This window comes from Maniola hyperantus, chromosome 9 (assembly GCF_902806685.2).
Source record: "Maniola hyperantus chromosome 9, iAphHyp1.2, whole genome shotgun sequence".
Taxonomy (NCBI): Eukaryota; Metazoa; Arthropoda; class Insecta; order Lepidoptera; family Nymphalidae; genus Maniola; species Maniola hyperantus.
In genome coordinates, this window is record NC_048544.1 from 841011 (window position 1) to 860548 (window position 19538).

Genomic DNA, 19538 nt, shown 5'->3' on the forward strand with positions numbered 1-19538 from the left:
GTTTGTTGGTTTGTCCTTCAATCACGTCGCAACGGTGCAACGGATTGACGTGATTTTTTGCATGGGTATAGATAAAGACCTGCAGAGTGACATAGGCTATTTTTATCCCGGAAAATAAAAGAGTTCCCACAGGATTTTTAAAAAACCTAATTCCACGCAGACGAAGTCGCGGGCATCAGCTAGTAAAACATATTATCAACTTGTAGGAATGACTACTAATGACTAGGCAGAAGGCAATCTGTATGGCGATTTCGTAAAACCTGCATCAATCATTATTACAATCTCAATCGTTGTTATTGGCTGAATTTGTGCTATTCTTGTTGCAACAATGCATTGTAGTCAATAGTGAGCGAGCGTCAACCAATCAGAGACGATTGCGATCGTGACATTGTAGCTGTCATTCTACCGCAATCGCGCACCAAGTTTACAGTACGACAAGGCTCTTTTGGCACTTGAATGACATTGACAGGGGGGCGTAATTGTATAACAAAGGCTGCCAGGAAATAAAATCTCCTCAATTTTAGGGAGTATATTGAAAATGCTAACGTCGAAAATCGAGTAAGTTTTATGTAATTTTAACTGAATGAGAAATTGGGAAAGCCGTCCCTGTTCGAGAAAGAATAATAAAAAAAAATTATGCTATGGACTTGCAACTTATCATGTTTACCTATTCAGTACCTGTAGGTATAAGATTTAGACACATTTATGACGTATCTATAATCAGTGGCTCTACCGCGGCTGTTTGACAGCTACAATGTCACGACCGCAATCATCTCTGATTGGTTAATGCTCGCTCACTATTGGCCACAATGCATTGTTGCAACAAGAATCGCACAAATTCAGGCAATTAGAACAATTGAGAATGTAATAATGATTGATGCAGGTTTTAGACAATCGCCCTACAGGATATATCGTGATGTTGTGTAGGTATATGGAACAATTCACTACACTATCTTATGAGCAATAAATGATTAATAATTAGGGCTCGGTTGCTTCCGAGTATCAATATGTAATTCATCTATTGTATGTATAATAATTTGATTTAATAAGTGTGTTGTTAATCTTTTTTTGTGTAGTGGCAAATCTAAAATCAAAGTTGTATGTACACTTCTGACTGTATTTTAAAATACCTACCAATAATTAACAGTCTAAATTTTGTCAATATATGTATAGCTCGCGACAGATCGACATGGCACAAGGGGTGGTGACGCCCCTCACATCCATGTCGTGAACTATAAGTTCCTACCTCATGCATAATTACAAAATTAAATAACAATCACTTAAAGTTTAAGTCTAAAATTATTAATAGTAATTAACTCAATGAAGGTTAACACTACAATAATTCGGCCATGGTCAATGCAAACGAGATTATTGTTTAAAAGTTTAAGTTATTTGCCGAGACCCGTTTCGACTTCTTTTCGAAAAAGGTATTCTGAGGTATGCAACAACATGCGACAATGCAGCATGCTAAAAAGTAAATCTAAATATATAAAAGGATTGACTGACTGACTGATGCGAGCATAAGCTAGTATTACTTAATTTTGCAGTCTTTAAGCAGCATGTGGCAGTCTATTTTATTCCGACACAACATCTGCATCATACTCAGGTGCATGCATCACGTGTGTGTGTGTGTGTGTGTTGCTCTTTCGCGCAAAAACTACTGAACGGGTTTGGCTGAAGATGGAGATAGCTGATACCCTGACTTAATACAATAACCTAGCTATTGTGGTATGGTTCAATTACACATTGGTTTTATTTTTAATTTATAGGCTGGCGCTTGGCTACGACCTGGTGGCAAGTGATGATGCAACTTTAGGTGGAGCGCGCTTGCCTAGAAGATGTCTATGCCATTCAAAATTTGAAGGCAGGTTAACCTGACTCCTAACAAACCTTGGTTAAAAAAATTCTATAATTATTTATATAAATAATTCGTTTTTATTACAATTACATATTATGAAATATAACATTTAAGCCTTTTTCTACAAGCCTGTACACTAAACAATTAGTCCAAGTGATAGCGCATCTATCTCTATTCAACGCAAACAAAACTTTCTATTTGCTTCCCTTTCCCTCGCAACGGTATGCAGCATTTGACGTATTGAACTTTCAACCTTACACTACGTAATAATAGGATACATTTTAACTTTTGACTGTTACGCCAGAAATTATTTACGGTGATGGTAATTATTCTCCATTTTATTCTCACAATTGACTACCATACACAATTTTGTCGATAGTCTTTCCTATTTCAATAAAAACTAGTTAGTGCTTCCTACCTACATTGAAACTCAAGAGTTATGAGTTATTTAATAACAGTATCAGAAAACTACTATTTTTAAGGTTGGGCAGCGTTCAGGAAGCTTCGAGATGTCTTCTTGTCCAAAACTCCTCAGTGCTTGAAGACCAAAGTCTTCGAACAGTGCGTGTTGCCAGTGATGACATATGGACCCGAGACATAGTCGCTAACTATGGGCCTCATAAGAAAGCTCAGAGTCACTCAGCGGGCGATGGAGAGAGCTATGCTTGGAGTTTCTTTACGTGATCAAATCAGAAATGAGGAGATCCGTAGGAGAACTAGAGTAACCGACATAGCTCAACGGGTTGCGAAGCTGAAGTGGCAATAGGCAGGGTACATAGTTCGTACAACCGATAGACGTTGGGGTCCCAAGATGCTGGAATGGCGACCTCGCACCGGAAGACGCAGTATTGGAAGACTCCCCACTAGGTGGACGGAAGACATCAGACGAGTCGCAGGGAGCCGCTGGATGGCGGCGGCGCAAGACCGTGGCGTGTGGAAGTCCCTACAAGAGACCTATGTCTAGCAGTGGACGTCTATCGGTTGATGATGATGATGTAGTACGGAACCCTAATTAACCAGTTTCCTTTAATGTCAATAACTGATACAAATAATATTTATTATTGTACTGATTCATATACTTCCTAATGAGTAATAACTAAATGCAGACAATCTCACATGCTCGAGATAAACAAAGAACTATTGTAATTAAAGTACTTTAACATCTGGGAGCAATTAAATGCACTAGCAAGGGTTAGGGCTGATTCTTATTTTAAGAGCTTCGAATTTTCATCACTCAGATTCATCGTCATCATGATCTGTCTCCTCTCAGAGTGAGAAGGGCTTTGGCCATAGTCCACCGCGCTGGCCATGTGCGGATTGGTAGACTTCACACACCTTTGAGAACATTATGGAGAACTCTCAGGCATGCAGGTTTCCTCACGATGTTTTCCTTCACCGTTAAAGCAAATAATGCACATAACTTCAAAATGACGGAATTGCATCCCCCATTTAACCCACTTAAGGGTGGATATTCGAAAAATCCTTTCTTAGTGTATACCTGCTCTTTACAAAGAACACACCCTCAAAATTTCATGTCTCTAGGACCAGCGCGCGGTTTAGGCTGTGCGTTGATATAATAAGTCAGTCAGTCAGTCAGTCAGTCAGGACTTTGAATTTTATATTCAGATGCTAGATGATGCGAGCGACTTCGTTCGCGTGGATTTAAGTTGTTGAAAATCCCGTGGGAACTCTTTGTTCTTCCGGGATAAAAAGTAGCCTATGTCTTTCCCCGAGATGCAAGCTATCTCTGTACCAAATTTCGTCAAAATCGGTTGAACGGTTGGGCCGTGAAAGGCTAGCAGACAGACAGACAGACACACTTTCGCATTTATAATATTAGTATGAAAGTAGGGATATAGGTAGACTAGCTTATGCTCGCGACTTCGTATGCGTGGACTACACAAATTTCAAACCCTTATTTCACCCCCTTAGGGGTTGAATTTTCAAAAATCCTTTCTTAGCGGATGCCTACGTCATGATAGCTATCTGCATGCCAAATTTCAGCCCGATCCGTCCAGTAGTTTGAGCTGTGCGTTGATAGATCAGTCAGTCAGTCAGTCAGTCAGTCAGTCAGTCAGTCAGTCAGTCACCTTTTCCTTTTATATATTTAGAAGACTAGCTGACCCGCCCCTATATTTATAGTTACTCACATTTTCTCTATCCACGTCCAACTGGGTCTCCTTCTTGGGCAAACTGAACAACATTTTGGCATCATTCTTCTTATACCGCTTAGTTTCAGTTGCGAACTTCTTCTCCACTGCTCTCTTCGCCTTCCTGAAGTCGTCGGAAACATTCTCCGTGGACTTCCAAACTTTTTTGCTCAAAATCGGCTTAGGCGGTAGGGTCACTGGTTTCTCTTGCACAATTCTCAGTTTTTGGGAGGCGTTTTCGAAGTTTTGCCTCAGTTTTTGGAATTCTGTTTTGGGTATCTCTGGGGTCGGGGGACGGGAGACCTCGCATGGTTCGTCGTAGATCTTCTGGTCCTGAAAAAAAGGAAAACATCATTAAATTTTGGATCATTGGTTGATGGCAGAAAAAACTGTGATAGCCTAGAGGTTAGAACGTCCGCCTTCTAATCGGAGGTCCCGGTTCGATCCCGGGCACGCACATCTAATTTTTCGGAGTTATGTGCGTTTTAATTAATTAAATATCACTTGCTTTAACGGTGAAGGAACACATCGTGAGGCAGTCTAAGGTGGAAACGCTATTAGACTGTAGGGGTGACGTGACATGAAAGAAAAATAGTCTTTTCATAGCCTACCTAGACTTTATAGTCAAATGTAGTAAATGTAGTGGTAACTCTATCACTATTCACTACCCATCATTCATCATGATCAACTTCTCGCCGGCTCACTACTGAGAACAGGTCTTCTCACAAAATGAGAAGGGTATAAGGCCAATGATGACTAATATTCCGCTTTCCTCTCCAACAAAGCGCAAAGCTTGTGCTAGGAGTAGGTACGACAATAGTGCAACGGGTGGGGTTTGAACTTGGGACCTTTCGGATTTCAGTCCGCTCCTCTAACCTGAGCTATTGAGGTATTGTGGATTGGCAGACTTAACACACCTTTGAGAGCATTATGAAGAACTCTCAGGCACCAAAGACGTTCAATAAGGAGAACTTTCCAAACCCATTAGCATGTCAGTCACGCGTCGGAAGTGAACTATTGTAAACAATGGACAGACGCCGGGTCCGCTTGATGGATTAGATGACTTTATAATAGCTGCACACTCTCCTTTTCATACATATATATCTTGTAATATTTTACTCCATATAAAACGTAGTAACCGACTAACTAGCTATTGTTTCATAGGCGTGTGGAGTCTGCCAATACGCACAGCGCACTTGGTCAGCGTGGTAGACTATTGCCTAATGCTCTGCTTGTCTACCCTGAGACCCGTTCTCAGTAGTGGGCCGGCGACGTATATATACGTCTGCCGAAACCAGTCTAGAAAAAAAGAAAATGGCGAATGAGAGCACGCGAGTTAGCTAGTTATTATAGTAAGCATGGATGTAGGAAGTAATAGGTAATTGTCTAGTAACAAGACTTTGAGACCCCAAGATGCTGAAATGGTGATCTCGCACCGGAAAGCACAGCGTTGAAACTTGAAAGACCCTCCACTAACAGCCGTACTCAGAGTCGCTTAATTGTTACTTAAGTTTAGTTAAAACGAGACAGAGCTATGAATGTCTCTCACATAAATGTGACTCGTTTGAACCAATCTTAAGTAACGATTAGCGACTCTGAGTACGGCTGTAAGTGGACAAACAAGACAACAAGTTTAAAACAAGAGTGAATAGGCACCTAGGCAAACGCGTCCCATCTTAGACCACATCATCACTTCCCATCAGGTGTGATCGTGGTCAAGCGTGCGCCTATAACGAATAAAAAAAAAAACGACAGAAGAATCGCAGGGACCCGCTGAATTCTAGCGGCGCAAGAGCGTGGCGTGCGGAGGCCCCTACAAAAGACGTCCAGCAGTGGACGTCTATCGGTTCATGACGAAGACGCCTAGGTCATGATGAGAGTTCAATAAATGTATAACCTACCTCAATAGCACATAGGTTATCGACCCTTGCGGTCACTTCGCTATATTTGCGGTTAACCATATCACGTTACTAGTTGCACAGGACAAATTGGTCTAGTATTTCATAATGATATGTGTTAATTCTGCCTAGAGTAGACATAAAGTTCATCATATAAAGTTAGTGGTGCGTGACCGGGATCGAACCCCTGACCTCCCAAAAAGAAGACGTAAAGAAGCATCAAGCAAGCAAGAAGATTGGCGGAAGGGCATCATCTACTTATCAAATAATCAATCAATCAATCAATCAGCCTGTTTGCGTCCACGGCTGGACATAGGCCTTCCCAAGAGCGCGTCACCACCTCCTCCTCCTTCCTCTGCCTTCCTCATCCACCCACTTCCCGCTACCTTCTTAAGGTCGTCAGTCCAGCGGGTTGGAGGTCGTCCCACACTGCGCTTGCCGATACGCGGTCTCCACTCCAGAACACGTCTGCCCCAGCGGCCATCGGTTCTGCGGCAGACGTGGCCTGCCTACTGCCACTTCAATAGAATAGAATAGAATGTTTTTTTATTCATTTAAACTTTTTAAAAGTGCTTATGAATCGTCAGGTAGTTTTAATTTACCAGCTTCAGCTGGATAACTCGTTGAGCTATGTCAGTCACTTTGGTTCTCCGACGGATTTCCTCATTACGGATTTTGTCTCTCAGAGAGACACCCAACATAACCCGCTCCATAGCACGCTGAGCGACTTTAAACTGGTGGAAAAGGCCAACTGTCAGTGTCCACGTTTCATCTACTTAAGGTGACGCAGGACGCTCGACCGAAATTGGCAGCGCACGTGGGTAACGTGTTTGCTTTTCACTTGACATTGTATGAGAAAGTTGAGAGGCACGATGATTATCACTGAAATCAAGCGCGCGAAAAAGGTTTAGGAAAAGTATTTTTGAGAAAAAACTACTGAATTTATGTTTGCAAAGTAAAGTTATTTCAACTAATGAATAAATAAACTAAGTCTAATGATAAATTGTTTTACAATTTTCATATCCCTAATCTTATTTATTTACGCCCAAAGTTGTCATAAATTTAGTGTTAAAATAGGAATCTTTTGAGGCTTGTAACTTTTAAATCAATATTTTTTTCAATGTTTTAGATATCATTGAACCTAGATAATGACGAGATAAATCAATATAATTCTTAGTTTTGTGCGTACAATATCGAATATTGTTATATTTTCCCTCCTACGTTTGTATGGAGAAAGCACCGAACTGAGTCCCCTTAAAAGTTAATCTTCCTGCGTCGCTCCCTCAATTTTGAGGATCGTGGCTCCCTTTTGATATAATCTTTGCTACGATGTTTTTCCATTTTCCTCTGTTTCGCGCCGCGTGGATTGCATTGCAGATAGGTGTGTCGACCGGCTCTTTTATTTGGTCTACCCAACGTCTCGGGCTACGTCCGCGGGGTCTTTTTCCTTCGATCTTCCCAGGGCCCAGAATTTTTCAATATTGCTGGCGTCCTTCCTTGCGATGTGACCGAAGTACTCGAGGGTCCTCCGCAGACAGATGTTAGAAAGCCTTATTTTTATTATTAGCTTGAGACGTTGGTTCTATGTTCAGTCCACGATATGTTGAGCATGCGTCGCCAACACCACACCTCGAAAGCATCAATTCTTTTCCTATCAGCGGCTTTAAGAGTCCACGTCTAAACTCCGTAAAGAAATATGGAAAACACAAGAGTTCTTACTAAAAGTTAATAAGATAGTATGAATTTGAAGTCTGCCCTAGTTAAATGTGCATTTGTAAGTTCACTAGTAACATCTGAATGGCCCATTCTCCCAAGCGTGTTACACCGGCTCTCGTAACACAGTGGCTGGTAAGTGGTAACTCGTACAAGCCGCATCGGCAGAGTTATTTCCAACATGTCACAGCCTACTTAGATAGTCATCTATTGACACGGTTACAGAACAATGGACCAGACGTGACCGACTCCCACTATTGTTACCCTTTATTAACCGACTTCAAAAAAAGGAGGAGGTTCTCAATTCGTCGGTCTTTTTTTTTTAATATCATCTTAACTATTGTTTCTGATGTGCAACTTTTTAGGGACCTCAAAAGGAAAAACGAAACCCTTATAGGATCACTTTGTTGTCTGTCTGTCTGTCAAGAAACCTACAGGGTACCTACTTCCCGTTGACCTAGAATCATGAAATTCGGCAGGTAGGTAAGTCTCATAGCACACTTAAGGGGAAAAATCCGAAAACCGTGAATTTGTGGTTACATCCTGAAAAAAAAATGTGTTCATGAACAAATATTAGTATTTTCAACTTTCAAAGTTAGATTCATTTACCAAGTAGGGTATCATATGAAAGGGCTTTACTTGTACAGATTTTTATTTATTTATAATATGCATAATAGTTTTGATTTATCGTGCAAAATGACGAAAAAATACGCCTGTAGTACGGAACCCTCAGTGCGCGAGCCTGACTCGCACTTTGGCCCAATGTCCAGTTCCGTGATCTAAATCTTTGGAAGGGAAAGCTAAACTAGCTTAAAAACCGAAGGGTTCCGTACTACAGGAGTATTTTTTCGTCATTTTTTCGAAAATTTTAGCAATTGACCAAGGACATCAATGACTTTTATTCATGACTTTTTTTTTAAATTACCAACATAGAGCAAAAGTGAGATGTCAGCTGTAGGCAGCAATTTTTTTTTTTGGGAGTGGCCAAGAGTCATCACGTCATCACATCAGCACGTCTACTAGTTATAATTTATTCTGATTTCTGAGATTAGGGGTCAAATTTTAAAACCCATTTACTTATATATATATTATATATATATATTACTTTTCATTTCATTTCATTCATTATTCATGCATTCCAATATTGATTATATAAATTATTAAACAACTAACTGATGCGACTTCGTACGCGCGGATTTAGGTTTTTAGAAATCCCATGGGAACTCATTAATTTTCCGGGATGAAAAGTAGCCTATGTCCTTCCCGGTATATAAGCTAACTCTGTACCAAATTTCATCAAAATCGGTTGAACGGTTGGGCCGTGAAAAGCTGGCAGACAGACAGACAGACAGACACACTTTCGCATTTATAATATTAGTATGGATTATTTTTATAATTACAATATTGAAACCCCGTTGGGGCACAGCAATTTTAGTAGGGAGACTTCGTATGGACAGGGCTATTGAACAAACAAAATGGCACCGACTCATTGGTGCTATAGCACCAATGCAACCTCAGTGACGTCTGGATTTGGATTTCAAACGGGTCATTCATTAGTATCTAAGAGGTGGTGCTGATTTTCCTAAACATTGAAAAATTTTGTTCGCTTGACCATATCTTGTCATTTAATATTGATGCTAAAACCCCTATTTTTGGGTCAGGGCCCAAGGGTGAAAAGGATAACTTTAGAAGTCGTAAAATGGAATAATGTAGAATTATATAGGCATAAAGATGGTGAAATCTGCAACATTGAACCGTTGTGGAGCCAATAAAACGCAATGTCGCGCGATAATGCGGGGCCATGGTTTATTTGGTTCCTAAACCGTGAAATTATTCGCTTGACCATATCTTGTCATTTATATTGATGTTAAAACCCCTCTTTTTGGGTCAGGGCCCAAGGGTGAAAAGGATAACTTTAGAAGTCGTAAAATGGAATAATGTAGAATTATATAGGCATAAAGATGGTGAAATCTGCAACATTGAACTGTTGTGGAGCCAATAAAACGCAATGTCGCGCGATAATGCGGGGCCATGGTCTTAGATACAAAACACATAAAACTTATAATTGATACTAATTAATGTTATTATTATCGCGAGCCTGGCGAACGCCCGCGGATTTGTCTGTATAAAATTCTATTTTAAAATAATTCACAAACAATAGCAAGCAATTTTTACCCGACTACGGCAAAGCCAAAAGGAAGGGTTATGATTTATCTTCTTTCTATATATAAAAACTAGCTTATGCTCGCGACTTCGTCCGCGTGGACTACATAAATTTCAAAGACCTATTTCACCCCTTTAGGGGTTGAATTTTCAAAAATCCTTTCTTAGCGGATGCCTACGTCTTAATAGCTACCTGCATGCCAAATTTCAGCCCGATCCGTCCAGTAGTTTGAGCTGTGCGTTGATAGATCAGTCAGTCAGTCAGTCAGTCAGTCAGTCAGTCACCTTTTCCTTTTATATAAAAATGAATCGCTGAATGTGTTGCTGATCGCAAATCTCGAGAACAGCTGAACCGGTTTCGCTAATTCTTTTTTCATTTTCATAATATTCCTTGAAGTAGGTACGGGGATAGTTCTTACGTAGAGAATTTTTTTTAAAAAATTCCTGAAAAAGAATTGACTGTTAGGCGGTACGAAGTTCGCCGGGGCAGCTAGTATAGTATATTTCTACGGCTATACTCACGTGTCCAGTCGACGTTAGCCCGACCAGTTTCGAACCCATCCGGGGCCCTTTATCACTCACGATAGTTCAAACGCTAAAATAAAACTAAAAGCAAGTACCAAGTACCCAAGTGTGATTTGAGTTTCGACTGATAAGGATTGACTGATAGTAGCTAACAATGTGATAACAATGTGATAAGATTCCTAAAAGTAATCGAAACAAAATCTGTTTATATTACGAATTTACGACAGACAGAATATGTTACTAAACTATTTATTATTAAGATAGTATTAAAGTGGACTATGATTGTGGGGTAAATCAAAATAGATAGGGTATCTAAATATATAAAAGGAAAAAGGTGACTTTTTTTTTTTTTAACATACCAGAGAAAATTACACATAATAGGTAGCACGCATTGTAAAAACCACAGAGGTTTGACCCTCAATGCGTACGTCTGCGCATTACATCATGCCTACTTATATCATTAAAAAAAGATTATAAATAAATAATATTAAGTACTATATTATAATATACTACCTAAATATTTTACAAAAAAAAAAAAAACAAAGAACAGACAATACATATACATACACATATATGTATACGCACATGCACATACACACATATATATATATATATATATATTTTATAGGTGACATTATTATTTATGTGTTAACCGCGCGACAATTATATCGTCACGACAGGAGCCGAGGGGATATCCCCGAAGCAACCCGGCATGATCATAGGTTACATACATACACACTGACTGGCTGACTGATCTATCAACGCACAGCTCAAACTACTGGACGGATCGGGCTGAAATTTGGCATGCAGATAGCTATTATGACGTAGGCAGCTCAAGATGGAGCGCGCTTGTCTAGAAGATGCCTATTCACTCTTAACTTCAAGGTACCTAAGTACAATAAAAGTGAGGGAGAAGTGATGCCGGAAGAGCGTTCCGTATCCTAGCAGTTCGAATTAGAAACGAGGAAGCAAATCGCTTCGTACGTGTCCGTGGAATTTCGGCTACGTTCTGCGGCTCTACCGCGGTTGTTTGACAGCTACAATGTCACGATCGCAATCACCTCTGATTGGTTAATGCTCGCTCACTATTGGCCATAATGCATTGTTGCAACAAGAATCGCACAAATTCAGCCAATCAGAACAATTGAGATTGTAATAATGATTGATGCAGGTTTTAGACAATCGCCCTACTGGTGCAGGCAGTAGCGTGCAGGTCATAGAGGCATAAATGCACTGCTTACCCCAGTTGTAAGCTATTTATCATTATGACCATATTTTTAATTATGACCTGCCAGTAAACAGACTCCTACCTAACTAATGCCTACCCTGGCTTCAAACCCTGTGCACGCCACTGGGTGCAGGCCTTGGCGATGCCTTACGGTATAACGGTAGAAAAGTAAAGGAGGAACCAGTACCCGTAATACAAGATTTTACGTCTCACCAAACCAAACCAAATTCGAGAGTCGAAATACTTCCGCGTTACAGTAAACTGGATCTTAAATACCTTGTTTTAAAGCTCAAGTTTGTCTACACTTCTACAGCCAGCGCTCCAAGCGGAAACATTGCGAAATTAAAATCAGTGGCACTGAATATTTGACTTCAATTCAAGGCTCTTTAGGTCCATTTTACTTTGATGTTATTGTGTTTCGACTCTCGAATTCTAGCAACGTTTGCTGAGTCAAAAAGTTCTTGGGCACACTATTACTACAGTCTAAGACCCCTATTACCATTTTGCAGCATTTTGCTAAAACAAGTACACTTAAGATTTTAACTGACAATGTAAAGGACCTACAAATACTAATGAATATTGCTAGACATTTGGTTTCTCTTTAGGTATTTAGGTAGGCATTTAAATGCAGGCATTAAACAAAGAAATGACGCATCCTAAACCTAATGACCTAGGGTCTAATCGAGGCTGATAATAACTGATAAGGCGTAGAATCACTAGTTTAGAATCGTGGTGACGTAATCAAATTGTAGGATAGGGAAGATATTCTTTTACCACTTCTATGAGGTCTGTTTAGTATTCTGTGTAACCAATAGAGAAAGAGCCAGCGAGGGCCAGACCTTCGTTATTTTATAAAAGCCGAGTTTCTCGGCGTATTTTCCCCAACACTGGAAGGAACGATCAGTGACTATGAAGTTTGGATCATGGTGGCTTTGGGAGATAACAGGTAACAAAGGTGTAAAAAATCTAACTTCAAAGTATAAAGTGGCATCGTATCGCAATCGTGGCAACCCCCTGCCCGACACCCTTAAGCATTTATAATCACCCTTATTAATAAAAAATGCTTACTTCAAGCATTATCCTAAGCTACACTTGGACTAGTTACTTCCAGGACCAACGTAGTATTAACAACGTTATTAATAAATATGGAGCTACCTGGATTTAACAATGCCAGCCTTACTTCGGGATGAAAGCGTGCACGTGTGGCTGCCCCTTTATTAAAAAGTGAAAATAGAGAGTCAGCGAACGAACTGAATGCTGTGTGTGACAGTGACAGACGATTTCTCTACCTGGACCTATAACTGTCGACAGTATTTTGGGTTCGACTTGACTTCACAGCGAGTTCACAGCTGATAGCTTGCACCGCCATTTTTGTTTTGCATTTTTAACCGGCTTTCCAAAAGGAGAAGGTACTCAATTCGGCGCGTTTTTGTAAACAGATGTCTCCGAGGTTTCTGACCGATTTGCATAGTTTTTTTTAATTAGTAGAGGAAGTTCGCGAGATATTACCATAAAAATGTTTGGATCCAACTATTTAATCCTGACGCTGCAGGAGTGCTGCACTCCAAAGCCATGGGAATTTGTAAAGTATTGATGGCAATTACTTAATTTATTACCCAGAAAATGCTTCAGTTTCACGTCATATTATCAATGAAATAATCTGAATTGATCTTGTAGGTAAGTTCATAGCTAATTTGCGTTACAAACTTATGATATGAAAACACAAATCATTAATCAAATATCATTTTATTGATTATTATCATACACAACAAACATAAACGCTATGGCTGATGGTCAAAATATGCATACTTGTGCGTAGATTATGCTTAGTCAGGCGTTAAACCATGTGGCACCGAGGAGTAAATTTTACGCCGAGAGTAGAGTCGCATTATTTTACTTCCTCCTTACTCTATGTTTATTAATACGAAATGTAGCTACTGCAGACTTACAAATTGGAATAAAGTTAATACCGCTGGAGTCTATGTTTATTAATAAGAGTGTAAGGGCGTCTGGGAAGGGGTTGCCACGACACTAAGGCAGAGATCTATAGAGCGCACTTTGACTTTGCTCAGACTTAAGATTGAGTTAAAACGAGACAGATTTATCTGAGAGATACATCTGTCTCGTTTTAACTCTGTCTTAAGTCTAAGCAAAGGCAGAGTGCGCGCTATAGATTTCACCCTACCTAAGTCTCTGGCGATGCATGACGTGATTTCCAATTTAATACTATTCCGAAGAAAATATTAAGAAATAGACTTTATACTTTGACGTAAGATTTTTTTCACCTTCGTTAGCTGTTATCTCCCAAAGCCACCACGATCCAAACTTCATAGTCGCTGATCGTTCTTCCCTGTGTTGGGGACAATGCGCACAGCTTTTATAAAATAACGAAGGTCTGGCCCTCGCGGGCTCTTAGTCCACTAATTTGGTTTTATATAACTGTTCACCGTATCATTATCCAATTAATTATTTACGTCAGTTGTGCATGTAGCTTCCTACGCAATGTTTCCGTTAGAAAAAACTATTAGCTCTATCACTCTATAAGTGCGTTAGGGTTGTCACTTGACAGTCGACACACGTAAAACATTTTTTTGAAACAATGAACAAAAAAATTTTGGTGAAACAATAAATGATTTATTAGGTACTAGCTGATGCCCGCGACTTAGTCCGCGTGGAATTAGGTTTTTGAAAATCCCGTGGGACCTCTTTGATTTTCCGGGATAAAAAATATGCCTATGTCACTGTCCAGGTCTTTATCTATACCCATGCAAAAAATCACGTCAATCCGTTGCACCGTTGCGACGTGATTGAAGGACAAACCAACAAACCAATAAACCAACAAACCAACAAACAAACACTTTCGCATTTATAATAAGGGTACTGATTATATTATCATTAGGTATTATTACCCATACCATATTATAAATGTGAAAGTGCGTTTGACCTTCACCTTCACCTCGAAAGTGACATAGGCTACTTTTTATCCCGGAAAATTAAACAGTTCCTACGGGATTTAAATAACCTAAATCCACGCGAACAAGTCGCGGGCATTATCTAGTTAATTATAAATTGCTATATTGACTTCTTAGAAAATTATTATAAATTCCAAATATTCATCTATATTACAAACATTAATATAATAATGCATAAATATTGAGAACGCACTTGCCATATTTGCGTCAACTGTCATGTCAAAAGTACTGTAGGGCGATTGTCTAAAACCTGCATCAATCATTATTACAATCTCAATAGTTCTGATTGGCTGAATTGCTGCGATTCTTGTTGCAACAATGCATTGTAGCCAATAGTGAGCGAGCGTTAACCAATCAGAGATGATTGCGATCGTGACATTGTAGCTGTCATTCTCCCGCAAGCGCGCAGCGGTTTACCCTTAGATTTAAGGATAAAAACCGTAATTTTGACATGACAGTTGACATATAAAGCAAATATGGCGAGTGCGTTTTCAAAATGTTTGAACTATACATAATATTCAAAATCTTACTACCATTATCTACCATCTATAATAAGTTACCAGAAAGTTTAAAAAAACTGAATACAAGTATTTTTAAATCAAAACTGTTTCAACTATTGTTAAATAGGTGCTATTATGCGGTGAATGAGTTCTTCGAGGATAATATTAATACTATGGTATAATTTCTGATTTTGGTCGATATATTAATTTTTTATTTTTTATTTTGATAAATGAAATTTGACATTATAAAATTGTACCCATCTATTATTATGTATTTTGCTTGAAATTGTGTTTGACTATTAATTTAATTTCTTTTTTGTTCACTGACTATTAATTATTTTTAAAATTGTCACTCAAAAATATTTGCACACTATTAATTTAGTAGAATGTTATGGCCTCTGATTATAGTGTAATTTCCATCTTTCTTGTACAAACATTCTTGCAAATAAATGATTATTTATTTATTTATTTATTTATTCATCTATACATTAAAATAGCAAGCATTGTAGGGTTTTTAGAGTATTGGAGTGGGCCCCCAAATACTTCCGCTAACTGACTGAAAATCCGGAAGACTTTTTGTAAACAAGAGGTCTTTTAGTGGAAAATTTGAATAAATTAGTTTTTTTTTAACAGACAGATTCGATGAAATGACTTATCTAAGTATAATAATATCTAAAACATATAAAATGAAAAGGTGGCTGAATTATCTATCAACGCACAGCTCAAACTACTTGAACGATCGGGCTGAAATTAGGCGTGCAAGAAAGGATTTTTGAAAATTCAACCCCTCAAGCGGTAAAAAAGGGGTTTGATATTTAAGTAGTCCGCGCGGACGAAGCCGGATGAGGTAGTCACTATGTACAATAATTAATTAATACAGCATGCAAACTACATTATGATTAATTAGCAAAATATAATTAATAGTTCATACTTAACTAGAGAGATGTAGTCATTTACTTTATCATTTGTTATGACCATTAGTTCAGTCAAGATCAGTTTTCCTGTTATAATTTCTAATTATAGAGTACAGTTACTTTATGTAAGCAACTGATATTAATTAACCTAAGTACCTAACTAAATAACTAATAGGGATAGTTTTTCTTTTTCTGCTAATTCTTTAGAGCTCTTGAATACCCTGTATCAGTTCTATCGTCCCCGATCCATTGTGAACGCATTCTTGCGCCGCCTGAATCCAGCGGCTCCCTGCGACTCGTCTGATGTCGTCCGTCCATTTAGTGGGGGGTCTTCCAACTCTACGTCTTCCAGTGCAAAGTCGCCATTCTAGCACCTTGGGACCCCAACGTCTATCGGTTTTACGACCCATGTGCCCTGCCCATTGTCACTTCAGCTTCGCAACCCGTTGAGCTATGTCGGTTACTCTAGTTCTTCTACGGTTCTCCTCATTACTGATTTGATCACGTAGAGAAACTTCAAGCATAGCTCTGTCCATCGCCCGCTGAGTGACTCTGAGCTTTCTTATGAGGCCTATAGTTAGCGACCATGTCTCGGATGTCATCACTGGCAACACGCACTGTTCGAAGACTTTAGTCTTCAAGCACTGAGGAATTTTAGTCAAGAAGACATCTCGAAGCTTTTTGAACGCTGCCCAACAGAGTTGGATTAAGCGGCTGAACTCTTTCTCGAAATTGGACCTTCGAATTGGATTTTCGAATCCTCTACTACTAAAAACCTTTTTTTTCTTTTTTTTTTTTAAATAGATATAGCGAGCAAACGAGCAGGCGGGTCACCTAATGTTAAGTGATTACCGCCGCCCATGAACATTTGCAGCACCAGAGGAGCCGCCGATGCGTTGCCGGCCTTTTAGGAATTTGTTGGTCCGCGCCTTGAATAACCCCATGTTATAATCTAGTGGGAACATGGGCCGATGGGAGTTGGTTCCACAGTTTGCACGTGCGTGGAAAGAAGGATCTGGCGCAGCGGACGGTCGAAGTGCACCAGACACCCAGATGGTGAGGGTGAAATTCCTTACGGTGGCGCGCGGTGCGGTTATTTTTCAATTCTCGCGAGCAGTGACACCCCTACAGGCCACTTTCAATAACTAGCGCCTACACGCGATGCCTAGAGAATTGACTTTCGCCTGCCAATACCGTTTAGATACACCGTTGCCCAATGCCAATGGAATACATTTATGTACCCGTAGTACAAGATTTTACGTCTCACCAAACCAAACCAAATTCGAGAGTCGAAATACTTCCGCGTTACAGTAAAATGGACCTAAACAGCCTTGAATTGAAGTCAAATATTCAATGCCACTGATTTTAATTTCGCAATGTTTCCGCTTGGAGCGCTGGCTGTAGAAGTGTAGACAAACTTGAGCTTTAAAACAAGGCAATTAAGATCCAGTTTACTGTAACGCGGAAGTATTTCGACTCTCGAATTTGGTTTGGTTTGGTGAGACGTAAAATCTTGTACTACGGGTACTGCACGTTTATTTGCTTTAATCCCTGAAACTAATGTACATTCGTTGAGGTTTCACTCAGCATCATCATCTCAACTCATCGCCGGCGCACTACTGAACATAAGTCTCCTTGCAGATAAGATAAGAAAAAAAATATTTAAAATTTATTTATTTACTAGCTGATGCCCGGGACTTCGTACGCGATTTTAGATTTTAAAAAACCCGTGGGAACTCTTTGATTTCCCGGGATAAAAAGTAGCTTATGTCACTCTCCAGGTCTTTAACTATACCTACCCATGCAAAAATCACGTCGATCCGTTGCTCTGTTGCGACGTGATTGAAGGACAAACCAACAAACCGACAAACCAATAAACAAACACACTTTCACATTTATAATATGGGTACTGATTACTTGCTGAGTCAGAAGGGAACCCTTCTTGGCATTGGCAGACTTCTCACGCCTTTGGGAAAATTAAAGAGAACTGCCAGATATGTAGTTTTTTTCACAATGTTTTCCTGTACAAAAAATTTGATTGTCACCATCATACTTTATTCAGCACTATAGACGATGCCCGCGACTTCGCCTGCGTGGATGTAGGTTTTTCGAAAATCCCGTGGGAACTCTTTGATTTTCCGGGATAAAAACTAGCTACGTCCTTCCCCTACGGAATAGAAATAGCGGCAATAGAAATACACATTCTGTGAAAATTTCAACTCTCTATCTAGGTATTACGGTTTGCAAGATACGACCCGGTGACAGACAGACGGACGGACTAACGGACAGCGGAGGCTTAGTAATAGGGCCAAAGTGGCACCGTTCCGATAGAAACCCTAGTGTGGACTGTGGGGTGTAACCTTTTTTTTTTTTTTTTATAAAAGAATATTAGCCATGACCCTTGACTAACATTCCCCTTTCCTCCCCAACTAAGCGTGAAGCTTGTGCTAGGAGTAGGTACGACAATAGTGCAACGGGCGGGGTTTGAACCGGCGACCTTTCGAATTTCAGTCCACACCTTTAACAGTTGAGCTATTGAGGTTATACAGATAGTATATTGAGGCTTTAACAGAAGTTTGTTCGTTCATATCAGGATGAGTCAAACCGCGAAGCCACAGATAGAAGCTAGTAGGTAGGTAATGTATACACGTGGGAAGCAGTGGCGTGCAGGTCATAGAGGCATAAATGCACTGCTTACCCCATTTGTAATAGCTTAATGCATATTTAACCGACTTCAAAAAAAGGAGGAGGTTCTCAATTCGTCGGAATCTTTTTTTTTTATTTTTTTTTTATATATGTTCCCCGATTACTCAAAAACGCCTGGACCGATTTTGAAAATTCTTTTTTTGTTTGAAAGGGTATATTTCAAAGTTGGTCCCATTTCAATTTGGTGAAGATCTGATGAACATCTTCGAAGATAGATACTGGAACTCCTCAACGGATAAGAGTAAATTGCTCGCGATCGGTGTAATAGCTTAGTAAACAGTAGATTTTTAACCAGTCATAGCATAATTCCATGGGGCCACTAAAAATTGTGAAATAAAAAAATTTTACAAAAAAAATAAAAACCGACTTCGTTACATAAACACTAAAAATTGAAAAATAATTTAATTTATTACCGAATATATTATGTATACAAGAGTTAATATAGTTCCATAATAATATTTTTTGGGGTCGGTGCCAATGAGGTACCATTGTGGAGTCCCATAAAAATATGAAGTCTAGACGATTCGCGCAGCTAAAGCTAATTGGCACCGGCACCAAAAAGTATTATTATGGAACTATATTAACTCTTGTATACATAATATATTCGGTAATAAATTAAATTATTTTTCAATTTTTAGTCTTTATGTAACGAAGTCGGTTTTTATTTTTTTTGTAATTTTCATTATGACCTGCCAGTAAACAGGTTCTCACCTAACTAATGCCTACCCTGGCTTCAAACCCTGTGCACGCCACTGGTGGGAAGTACGTCGTACACTTTACTGTAAACCAGCCTGCCTACAGTTGTGTCAACATTGACTATGCATCGTGCGATGCGATGGAAAGTATCGACTACTCTACAATAGGTTTACAGTAAGACGGTTTATATCTGGTACTTCCCAGTTCCCACACGT

The 19538-nt window shown here is 39.4% G+C and overlaps 1 protein-coding gene across 1 annotated transcript in view; it reads right to left on the bottom strand.

The window, feature by feature from the left end:
- The window catches only part of LOC117985161 (uncharacterized), a 56030-nt gene that overhangs the window by 26234 nt on the left and 10258 nt on the right, over positions 1-19538 (bottom strand). Inside the window, exon 2 of the mRNA XM_034971853.2 lies at positions 4009-4341. Within this exon, the coding sequence (XP_034827744.1) occupies positions 4009-4341 (333 nt within the window). The remainder of the gene's footprint in view (positions 1-4008; positions 4342-19538) is intronic.